This window comes from Temnothorax longispinosus, chromosome 3 (genome assembly GCF_030848805.1).
Source record: "Temnothorax longispinosus isolate EJ_2023e chromosome 3, Tlon_JGU_v1, whole genome shotgun sequence".
In the NCBI taxonomy this organism is placed as follows: domain Eukaryota; kingdom Metazoa; phylum Arthropoda; class Insecta; order Hymenoptera; family Formicidae; genus Temnothorax; species Temnothorax longispinosus.
Window position 1 is genome coordinate 9,945,216 of NC_092360.1, and position 12,979 is coordinate 9,958,194.

Genomic DNA, 12,979 nt, shown 5'->3' on the forward strand with positions numbered 1-12,979 from the left:
AAGAAGTAAAGATACGATTGTGTGGGTTTCTTTGCATTTTATATAAAATAAATCTAAAAAATGTAAAATTGTATGTTGAAATTTACAAGAACTTTAAATCTATTAAAATGTTTATACGTGACACGATACCGTCTTTCTATGTGCACTTAATTAAATAGCAGGAAAGAGAAAATTGAATAAAAACATTCATTAGTCGGCTGCGGGTAGATCGTAAATGTACTTTTATCTCGATAACAGCGCACGCGAATCCCTGCTACTTAGCAACAATACGAATTGGGCTTGAAGCCAGTTCATTTTAACAAAAAACAGGGAACACTCCTACGCCATCTCCTTTCACTACATTTCTTTTTGTTCTTTAGGCTTCTCTTTAGTGGCAGACGTTCGTGACGTCCGGTCTCTGACGCGAAGCATCATTCTTTCAACGTGGTCGTACCGATCTTTTGTTCTTTGACGTAAAACAACATGCAGTGAGAAATAGACATTGCTTCGAGTACAGAGACAATCACTATAGCAACTATCAATTTTTTAAAAGAATTAGGAAATATCTCTATCAAAATATTCAATACAATTATACTTCTATTTTTTAATTCCATTAATTACTTGGATAATTTTCAGTTAATCTTTTTTCTAGCAGGAAATGTGTCTAATGAGGAACATCAATATTGATGTATAAATCTGAATATGAAATATTATATATATTTGAGATTTTAAATAATTTGTTTACATGTACTATAAAATATTTTCTCTTTTTTTAATAAATACCCTGAAGAACTGTCTCTAAATCTAAGCAAGATCCCAATTTTCAATCAACAATTTCCAATTTCTAATCAACAATTTTTTCTAACTACTATATAAATATACATAATAATTATTAAAAACCCTAAGATATATAAATATTTTTATCTACATTTCTCTCGTAAATTGTTTCTCAAGTGTGTCAATGCCGTTTCCAACTAAAAATATATTGATTCGCGAACTACGATAAGAAAGCTGATCAATCGATACTCTCTTAAAAATCCCCGTGATAAATTTACCCATGCAAGTCCGTGAAAAAGAGAATCCTCTCGCTCCTGAGAACGTGCAGAAAGAACGAGACAACGAGACGCATGGTGCACTCGAACGGATTTCGGTGGACTTTAGGTCCTTCGAAGAACTATAAATCGTTCGTTCTCCAATGTCCTTGCTCGAATCGCTCTCTTGGTTCTCCTCTCTCTCTTTCTCTCGATAATAAATCCAAGTCTCTCGACTTCAAGCCTCTCTCTTATATATTTTTTTTCCCTCTTTTGCAGATCGCGATCAGCGCGTTGCCAGGCCTGAGGAGGAGAACGTCAGGAGACGACGACAACGGAGGAAGCAGCTCGGTGGAGGAGGGCGTGAGAAGGGCTTCTCGATTGACTCTACATCGATGGAGCCGTCTTGATGCAGACCGCGGAACTACGCGGGGATCACCCGGCCTGGTCGTCGGACTAATTCCACCGGCGGGCCCCGGCGATTTCACGGAGCAGCGAGCTAGGCCGCTCTCTAATCCCCGTCGACGGCAACGGACCCAGCCACTTCCACTTCCTCCACCCCACGTGGCCGCACCATCACCTGATAAGGTAAGCATTTGTCGAAGCTATGCATTGTCACACACATTTTCAAATTTTTCAAACTCGTCGAGTTAGGTACACATTTTTCAATGTTATCTTAAATTGGAAAACATGTTGAATAATTCAAATTTTTATCTCATTGTTAGCAAGCATAAAAACGTATCGTAATGAAGTATCTTATTATAACTGTCCACTTAATAGCGGGCAAAGTCACTAAAAGGAGGAGCAAGAACTTCCTTTAGAAGCTTTATGGTTCCTGTATACATACATGTCATATCATATATCATACGTCAGTCTATATTTGGGATACTGGAATGTTTGTCACACAGAATCGATTCCCGCGATAGTAGAAGGAATGCAAACATCGTCGGCGAAATAGTATCGTCGGTGGTACATCATGTTGATAAGGGTACATGTTATAGGCTGTGTTTTGTTGACGAAGTTTTCAATGGTACACGCTACATGTGGAACTGCAGAAATGTGGACGTTGTATCGTTAAATTTGACGCGATTGGTTCACAAACAAGATATCGCTGTACGCTGCGATTATGTAGGAGCCGTTTGTGTTCATATGATCTGATATGTTGATTAATCTCTTCATCGGGTTATCGCGCTACTATCTGATAAGGTGCGCCAATTGACTGCGAACACGCCGGGGCACGCCAGGGTTTAACCGGCCGCTCTGTCCACACGCGGTGTGTGTTTGCACGGTGGCTTAAGATCCTTAGCGAACCGTTTGCCCGAAGACGTTGATGGACGACCGTGTACACGCGGACCCGAGTCCATCCCGCGCGCAATGTATTAACGTGATAATCGCCCTGCATAAGAGCAATGCGCGCAGAAACAAGAATGGTGTATCGCGATATCGGCAATTACTCCGTTTAAGATGTATGCACGCCGCAAACATTGCAACGAGAAATTGCATCCCGTGGGTTAGAATTGTTAGAAACGTTACGGTAGAGAGAGCCGTCCGGCGGCGGCGGCGTCCTACTTATCTCGGTAAGCTTTGCGTCATAAATTCCGCCCGGAGTAATTACGGAATATTTGCGAGACGCACTCGTAAAGGATGCACATTGAATAGTTTTGCTCCTTGATCCTGAAAAGAAAGGAGCGAGAGAATGGAGCTCGATGTCGAAATGAAGCGTTACCTTTTGAATATTCGGCATTCAAATTTTCTGAAGAGCCAAGATCTCTTTTGACTTGTAACATCCGTTTACGTTACGCGCATCGCGTTCATTATCAATGGGAAATTTCAATGGGACCGTACAGCTTTAGGGGACGCTTTACGCGATGAAAGTCTTTTTCCTCATTTTGTTCGCCGGCACACCGGGCGCAAATTAGCCGCGCGGATATTAGATTCCGCTTACATTCGCGCTTAAACTAACGAGATACCTATCGACGAATGTGAAATTTCGTCCTGTATTTTCCGTCTCGTACTCCGCACGGTTATATTACCCCAGCTCACGTTTCAATTTCGCCGAAGGCGTGGTGCTTATACCGAAGCACAACCTGTCGTGAACGAACAAAATTCTTTTTTTTTTAATTATTTTTCCGAATAACGTGAAAGACAAGCAACTCGAAAAAATGCTTTTCACGCTACACGAAAAGAGAAAAACCATGCGGCGATCCGAAAGTAATTTTTCAGTTCAACAAAGCATGCATAGGGGATGATTGTTATAAGTACAATAAAAATAACTATATACCAGCGAGACGAGAAGGAGGGGGAGAAAAAGAATATATAACGCACATGTGCATATTATTCTGCTGCCAGAGGCAAGTACGACGAAGCTCGCAATATTCGAAATACCTCGAATTATTCCGCGGCATCCCACGAATGTCATCCTACGAATGAATGCACTCGCATAATTTTGCGCCGTCTCTAAGCACGCATTATGTCGGTACTCGATTCTAACGAGAGACAGCATAATTCTTAATCGTCTCTGAGGGAAACTGGGTCAGGTTTAAAAGTTGTTGGCAATTTTTCGGCGCGTATGTTTCTCACCTATAATTTTTGCAGTTATCCTGCAAATAGAATGTTTGGTCTCTGATGGAAAAAAGATATATCATTTATGTCAAGTATTTACTTCTTTTTTTTTAGCAATTTTGAGCGATTTAATATTTACTAATAATATCTGTATCTGCAATTCCTAAACTTTCTAAACTTCGTCGATCACGCAAACGGCGCGTAATGTCTTTTTGGCTTATATTTCACAGTCGTTAGTGCTTCGTACCGGGTGTCGAAATACAAAATATCGTGAACTGTGTGTTTTTACTTCAGTATCAACGATACCCGCGGCACGGAATTATTCATCGAAGTCCTAAAAGGCGCTTTTATTCGACGGTCGCGTTGAATTTCGTGCATCGTTCGCGCCAGCGAAAAAACCATCGCCAAGCTGACCTTTCCGCGCGGCAAATGTTAAACGATGGGCAAAAATTGCGCTGTGTTTCTTTCGCAAACTGACACGCTCGAAACGTCAATCGCTGGCGACACGATCGTCAAACGCACGATCGCGAAATATGCTTCGCGCGAAATATAAATTGAGTGAAATGCAACATCATTAATCATCTGTAAACTTCATTTCGGATTTGCGCATATTTAAATCATAATTCGGGCGATTTAATAAATATTGTACTAATATCGAATTCAAATGTAATTGAATATGAAGATTATCGTGGTTCATTAGGCACGACCTGATTGCAGCGCGCGTTTTACGTATAAATTTTGAAACAATCGTATATTGAAAGTAACTACGACGTGTCACGAACAAATAAGAGGAGAGAGAGAATGAATATTTCTGTCAAATATATATTTCCGTAATTGTCAAAGTTTAATTATCAATTTTTGTACACAGACCTGCAAAATTTTTTTACCTGTACAGATAAATATACAACTACGTTATTAGTTGTTCCACGATGTTAATTAGTCGAAAAATCAAATAATCGACAAACAACTTTTTTGCATTTATCGACAATTAATTCGCAACCGAAGAGTGTATATGTCGAGACATATTGTTAGGTAATATTTATTACGACTAACATTGTACCTATATGACGCTTTTGATAGAGTACAGTATAATAATGGATACTGTAAATGACTTCGTGTATAAAGGAGTCGCGAAATTACTTTAGAAAAGCTTTTTCGAGCTTTTTAGCAAACGTCTCTTTTTCCATCTTTTACTTCTTTACGCTCCTCTTTTATATTAATTTTTAATATAATATAATTTTTTTTATTTTCCTTGTGATTATCTGTCTTATGGGATATCATTAAATACTGAAATTAAACTTGTAATCCTTTAATAACGCCATTATCATATTAAAGTATCGATTAAGAATTTTTCCTTACTTAAACCTCTTTCTTGATTAAACCTGTATGAAATACATTACATCGCGTGAGATTAAAAAAAAATGCTATGCAACGTTAAACACGTATAAATAAGATCTATATAATATATAAAACATAATAATATATCTAATACCAAAACTTTAACAAACTTTAAGAAACTTCAAAGTATATTAAACTTTAACAAACTTCAGAAAACTTTAAAGTCTATGTAAAATTTTAATAAACTATAAAATTTTTAATTTTAATATTATTAGGACATGGTAATACGAGTATAATAAAATTGATGATAATGACAATGAATAATACTCATTCTGTCTTTGATAAAGCTGTATTGATCTCACACACATATATACACGCACACACTCTATCTCTTTCTCTTTCTTCATGTCACATCATGAATATGCAAAGAAGTAAGGACGCGTTTAATGAACATTTTCAGAGCTGGAGAAGCGGCCGCAGCCGCAGCCGCCTCGGAGCTCTGAGGAGCTGGAGGATCTGCATAAGCTGCTGCACTTCCCCGAGGAGGTGGCGCTCAGGTTGACGGAAAGCGAGTACCAGCTATTCTACCAGGTACCACCGAGCGAGTACCTAAGGCACGTGGAGCAAGATCAGATCGCGTTGCAGAAACCACCTGCCAGGCCACCCCCGTCGCCGAGTCGCAGCTGCAGCAACCCCAGCACCACCAACAGCTCGACCCAAACCGAGGACGAATCGACCTGGCCTGTTGGCACGGTGTACTCCACCGTGCAGATTCTCATCGATCGTTTTAATGAGGTACATTCTCCCTCCCTGTATTCGAATTTTTCAACGACACGCAGATGTGCCTTTTGATTATGAGAAATGCCGCGGAAGAATCCCGTAAACTGTGGTTTCTAATCAGCGAAGCGATATTATTATTTTGACACGTAAATAAGAAGAAAAATGGCACTGTACCACGAGGGTAGTAATAGACGCGAATCAACAATCGCGCGGAGGAAGAGCGCTCTGCGCCAAGAATCCCCCCTCGGTCTTCTGCCTCGCGGAAACACTCATCAGCCGCTTTTAATGAGGTATCCACTTCTCCAGCGGCTTTCCGTACGTTTTCGCCAGACACTTTCACCCACTTCGCTCACACACACGTAGATACACGTATACATGTATATTCACACGCGTACGGATATCACCTGACCTCGCTTACTCGTTTCCGCCCGTCCCCACTGCCATTTCCCACTCTAAATCCTCGCTCAAGGTTGGAAACGTTGGTTTCTCCATCCCTAAGCTTTCCACGTTGTTCTCTTTATCACCGTGCTAAACAAAAGCCTCGGAATAGAGAGCCGCTGGAAAATTCTGGACATTTCTCGCGGATAAATGCAATGTTCCGTGACTTCCTTACAACGCGATAACTTCTAATTTCTTATACGATACATAAAAATTACAATAAAGATCACAGACTGAAATTAATGTTTCAATTATCGCCAATGATATACTTCGCGTGTCATTTTTGCGTCACTAAATATATATGCATTCGCATTTGACAAGTTCTCGGAACTCCAAACTTTCGTTGTCAGAAATTACTCATAATTAATAATATTCATAACTAATAATACTCATAATTAATATATAATTACTCATAATTAATAATAAGCTTGTTTGTACTAACTTGAAAAGATGATGCGCGAATCATTCCGGAATAAATTACGGTGTTATTACAAAAATAAATGCCACATAAATGTGGACTTGTCGGAAACATAGGGGATAGTAGGGTAACTACGGACACGGGGTAAACGCGGACGATACTATTGTAGTATATTAAAGTAGCGATATTCTCCCACTTCTCGTATTCGTACCACTGACAATGAACGTATATCGGACTATCGCTGGTGCGAGAAGTGGGAGAATACTCTAATATACTACAATAGTAATCGTTCGCGTTCGCCCCGTGTTCGCAGTTACCCCACTCTCCCCTGCATTGTGACGTCCAGTTCAACGACATCGAAATTCGCGTCCTAGTTGTTGTACGTAAAGTACAGTGGGACACGATGCAAATAAGATAATCATTATCATGTTTGTTAATCAGGTAAGCTCATGGGTCACCCACGCAATCAACAGCGGTGCCACGGTAGAAGAACGGCAGGCAGTGCTGTCCTGCCTTCTACGCGTCGCGCTAACCTGTTGGAATACCGGAAACTTTAATTCAGTCATGGAGATAATTGCCGGTTTAAAGTAAGTACCCATAATGTTTGTCGTAAACGTGAATGACGGTGCTAAGTCCCCTATATACTTAAAGGGTCAATCCTCAAATTGCCGCCTCCCACCTCCTGCAACGCACTCGCTTTATTACTGTCCGTAAAGTCAGGCAGCTAAGCCCGCATTGTTTCGGACCAAGTACGAAAGTCGTAATACAATTTCTTGGCCCGGTCGCAAAATTACGAAATCCCATCCATCTTCATCCACCGTAAGGATCTAACCGCGGGGCAAAGTTGCTGTCGGCAGCGATAGATTATTACGAAAGACGACCGCAGCACGCATCCCGTCGGTCTCGAGTTTCGATCGGATTAGAGACTTAGCCGCGCTGCCGCCGCGCCGTCGCGTCGTCGCCGCCGCCTCTGTGTGTACGCGTAACTATAATTTCATATCATATAATTATATAATCGGCTAATCTCTCGGATTAACATGAATTAGGATTACCAGAGAACTCAAACAAACTGCTCATCATTCTCATTAAACAAGCTAACTGTGTATTCTTAATTTGCACGTGTAAAACTTTCACACGATAGCGTCAAGTCATTAGTGATTCGGCAATTTTATTATATGTATACTGTCTTGTAAATTTGTAACTTGAATAAATTTCAAATGAAGAAAATTAGAAATTTATACGAATTACGAGGATATTGTCTCGCGCACCAGAGAGCTGCGAAACATATAATCCCCCAATGAGATCGCGACACTAATCCGAACTCAAGGCTTCCTTGAAACTTTCCTCGTGTTTGTTGCATGATGTTGCGACTTCCAAGGTCGTGCTAGCTCAATTAATCTTCATCTATTGGAATAAAGGACTCTTGAAATTATATTTCTCCACATTCAGACAATGGAGCTCGAGCTTTATTCGGATTTATTATACCGAACGCGAAAGGTAGCTTTTTGAATATCTGTATACGTACGTATAGAACTTTGCCGCTGTATAAATGAAAACTATGAATGAAAACTCTCCAACAGTGAGAAATAACGAATGTTTAACTTGAAAAGTATCTTCGATCAACCACGAACTAACAATTAAAAAACTTTGTACTTATAGTTTGTTTTGTCGCGATGATTGTTGACCATTCGCGCAAAGTCGCGCAGATAAAACCCATTAAAAGTGCAACCAAAGTGGTTTATCCTCGCAAACAGGAATTAAATATCCTTGGAATGAAACACTTTCTCACCTCTTGCGAGAAAAATTATTTCTTGCATAAAACAAGATTAATAACATGCAAACGAATTCAAGAAAAAGTCAACAGTATAAAATTACAGATAATCTCTATATAATTTAGTACCAAGTAAGAATTGTTTTTTTAAATTTATGTCTTTAGACGTAATACTTTACTTAATTATAAAATTGCACTCTAGAAAGTTCAAAATTATAATTAAATCTACACATTTTTTAAGAAAATATATGCAGATTTTTTAGTGTCGCGATAAAAATAATTAAAAAATATACTTTTATTGCAATTCTGACACTTCTTTTTGTATTGTGGTTCAATCTTAACCGTAAAAGTATTCAATTATATGTATAAGTATTGGCACAAGAAAATTTGAATACTCGTTTCATTATCTAAAAATTACGATATTCAAAGGTAATCAATTAAGCATAAAATTATACATGATTAATTAATCAAGTATGAAAGAATATAAAAAAATTTAAGCGAGATATTCTCATCGCAATAGGTACTATCTTTAGAAATATCTACGTTTCGGTAAAAAAATTTCATTTTAAATTTAATTTTAATATTATTTTTTAATTATTTGATTGACTTTAAGTTTGTTAAAACATACGTCTTTTTATCAAGACAAGTGAGTTTTATTAAGGTAAAGTAAGATAGCCACGATAGTCACGTAATCGAATATGATGTTAAGTCTTTGAACTTTTATCGATAAAAACTTCGCGATATCTACGAGAATCGGATCAAACTGTACTTAATACGATTACACAAGAGGATTTCTTTGCGTGGGATTCCGTATCCCGAGCGGCAGCCGAGGAAACATTTAGTCCTCTTTAGTAAAAAATCGAAGACTGTTCGACAATAAATATCAACCTCTTCAAATGTATCCTCTGCATTAGACCTCTCATTGGACAAGATCCAATTTTGACGTTATAAATTTAAAATAATTTCTCTGGAAAATAACAATACTTCCCGAACGTCTAAGATCTTTGACATTTTCGCGGCCGCGTATCTGGAATTTGCAACGAGCGAGAGATCAAAGATGCTTTGCCCATTTATCAGGCTTCCAGACGATGGCATTCGGGATTCGACTGTAGAGATTTTCCGTGGAGATGCTATCATCTCAAAAGAAGGATGGTTATTAGAGTCGAATAAGTGTCCTTCAAACAGCGATCTATACGCGAATTTGACTTACGAGGAGTGAAACACTAATTGCTCTCTCTGAATATTATCTTCGTTAAATTTCGATAGCTTTGTCTCTTGTTCGATGTCAAGTGCATCGTTTAAATTAAAATCAGCGTAACTAATGTTTACACTTCTTTAAAGTCTGAAGCCATCGGAAATGTGAACATATTTTCACATTCTTCTCAAATTAACATTATTACGATTGTGAGTCCATAGTATTCTTGCGGAAATCTCAAATTGGTGGCCATTGATTGATCCCTTTACTATAAACGTTATGCCCGGTAACAACCTGCTTCCGGGCTTATTTCTGCTTCTTCATCCTGCTGTCTCATGCATCGTACGCTTTTTTTTGTCGAATATATTAACTTTATTTCAGTATACGTTTCCTCAAATGTAATAAATTGCACTAAAGAAAATATTTATTTCTTATAAGTACTCTATTTATTATTTTTATAACTTTGGAAACGTGAATTTAAGCAAATATTTATTAAAGTGCCATTTCTAAAATTAAAAGATTCGGATTTAGTATTTTAAAAATTCATTTGCTATATTTCAATAACTATTACACTGTAATATAGTAAACCTGAATTTGATTCAAGTAAACGTTTCAAGAAGAAAACATTTTCTGATTTTAATGCTTTAGTTTACTATAGTAAAATTAATAAGTTTTACATTTTAACATTATTTATTTAAATTAAGTAAATCTAATTTTAGTAAATATATATTCACTACAAGTAAGCACATTTTTTTTTCAGTGCAGAGCATTACCATCAAATCATGACACAAGAAACGCGTACGCTACTTGCTAATGATAAAAGGGATCGGCCATATACATGTGGAAATTGGTAATTAATTACTATATTAATTATATATATTTGTGGCTGTTATTACAACAAAATGTAGATATTTAATGAAAATTTCTTGCATTCGAAAGAATGATAATTATTTTAATGTCAGGATTTTTAATTACAAACTGGATTTTAACACTGAGAAATTTATGTTATTAAATTTTATTTTTTATTATTTTATTCCTATAAGTAAACTTCAGTGCCAAAACAATTCAAAATGCGATAAGAGTAATTGAAATATTTTAATATGCATAACCAAGTAAAAATTAGTAAGAAATCATCAAATTGTCAGACGAATCAACTTTAAACTCGTCAAGAAATATGGCCAAAAGAAAAACTAAAAGAATTTAGGACCCGTTAAACATACAGAATTAAGTAAAGAGCAAAATATAAATGCATCAGCAATTATTTCATGTCCGTGGACTGATCATATTTAACACAATTACGTCTTGTAAAAATAATTAAACCCAGGACCCGCAATTTTCTTTCGCAAAAGCTCAGACAAGCCTAATGTATATTAAACGCAGAGATATGTCTTGTTGTAGGATCCCTATCGCGTGTCTTATTGCAAGAGTGGCTTCCGTGGTAGTTTGCTTTATTAAGAGCTTCTCGTGAAAGTTTTATCGAGTGTCACGACACGTAGCTCATTCTACGAATGTTTCTCGGCTCGATGCTCTACCCATTTCCCGAAACGATTCACAATGGCGTAATCGCATTATTTCACGAGGAGTTCTTTCGGGACTGCGACCTCTTTCAACTCGATGCCTCGCGAGGGAATGGGATAATCTCCCGTTGAAAAGTAATTCGAGTAATGAATGTGTGTCATTAATTTTCACGGAGATCAACGAATACGACCGACGACTCGCGCGTTATTCGCCCGTAAAATTGTTCTCTTGCTCGTTTGATAATTAATCCTCTCCCGGCGTAGGCGGACTGAAAGAAGAAAAATACAAAGCGATATTCTACACGATGGACTTTGAAAGTCTCAAATAAACGACTCGTAAAGTTTTCGAAAACGTGTCGCGGCTATGAAAATTGACGACATGGGAAATTTGATCAGTCAATATGTCAAGCTAAGCTACCGTACATGCCATTTGCTAGTTTCAAAGTAGCGTAATTTGTTTACCGAGATTTCACTTGTAAATTTGTTCACGAATAAAATACACAAGTTTCTCAAATGCATTTCAATTCTAATTTACATCTTTGCTGCGATATACGCGGTATGAATCACGCCTGATGTCTATCCACTTGGAAAAAAAAAACTGACGTTGATTGACTTAATATTATTGTTTGTGCCTCGGGGGGAACAGAAGTAAAAAAAAAACTTCCGCGCAAGGGCTCTTTGTAATCTATCAGGCGTCTAAAGGAGAATACTTTATTAAAGGGTTTTTTGCCAACTTGAAAACTACGCTGAAAATCTGCTTGGAAGTTCTGATCGATGTTCCACGTGCACATTTAAATGGGGAGAACGTCTCTGAGAATATCTCAGAAACTTATTCTCATAGAGAGATGGAAATATGAAGTAGAGAAAGAGAAAGGAAAAGAGAATCGAACTTCACTTCCGCTTGAGAAGTTCAAGATTGACTTCCTTCTCTCTGTCCCTCTATATCGCAGAAAAATTGTTAACTAATCTTTGTGCCGCAGTATCGCTCTGACAACGTGTAGCTCAAATAAAATGCATTACGTATTAAAATCGATAGCTACCAGCCCTAATCGAAATGCCGTAAGTATCACCCGTTTGATCGATGACTCTGAAACGGCGAGGGAAATTGTATCGGCGAGCTTAATATCGTCTTCCAAGGGAAATTTCGGTTTACGTTCTGTTTCGCTGATTCCGCCCTTCGGTTATCGCTTTCGTTCTTCTCGCGGTACTCGTTATTAAGCGCGAAGGCGCTTTTTTTTATGCTCCGCGAGACGAATTTCGCCGTAAGTGGCGCGCAACGAAGAACCTTTACCGCCTGCTCCCATCGGAAGCCCGGCGTAGAAATAAAATACTTTTTATTGCCGGCACTGTAAAGTTAGACACACCGTCCTCCTATGCTCGTCCCGCGAATGAGAGGATAAAAGTTTCGTGCGGGAATATCGTTTCCAGAACGACCGTTGCGCCTGCCGACTGTCCCGCACAGCCGGAAACATTCTCCACCCTGCAGGAGCATTCGGAGCTAACTGGCTGCATGCGCTACGGAGAATACTTAAAGAGAGAGATAATTAACGCTCTAACGGTAAACGTTTCGTGATTTTAACGACCGCTAGTACACGAAACGGAGGAAACTGTTTGCAAGGAGCTTGTACATGGTTGTCATACGGATGCTGGCGTACTATCAGCTTTATTTTTAATTGTACAAATGTAAACTGTTATACAAGTGTAAACTGTCGTAAATGTAAATGTAAACTTGCTGTGCTCACGATACTAAATTGCAATTTATTCATCCTCTTCTTTTAATTATTTATCTTGCAGATTTCATGCATTTTAATATATGAGAATAGTTAAAAACATTAAATTTCTAATTAAAAAATATTTTTTCATCTATGGAAAGAATAAACATGTGTAACTTTAAGTCTAGTCTTGAATAAAAAAAACACTCACAAAACATAAATTACTTCGAATAAACTC

The 12,979-nt window shown here is 38.0% G+C and overlaps 1 protein-coding gene across 1 annotated transcript in view; it reads left to right on the plus strand.

The window, feature by feature from the left end:
* LOC139810795 (1-phosphatidylinositol 4,5-bisphosphate phosphodiesterase epsilon-1-like) overlaps nt 1-12,979 on the plus strand; it is a 117,549-nt gene that overhangs the window by 78,365 nt on the left and 26,205 nt on the right. The window contains 3 exon segments of the mRNA XM_071774682.1: nt 1,290-1,598; nt 5,371-5,705; nt 6,988-7,133. Coding sequence (XP_071630783.1) covers nt 7,111-7,133 — 23 coding nt within the window. The 5' untranslated portion in view covers nt 1,290-1,598; nt 5,371-5,705; nt 6,988-7,110.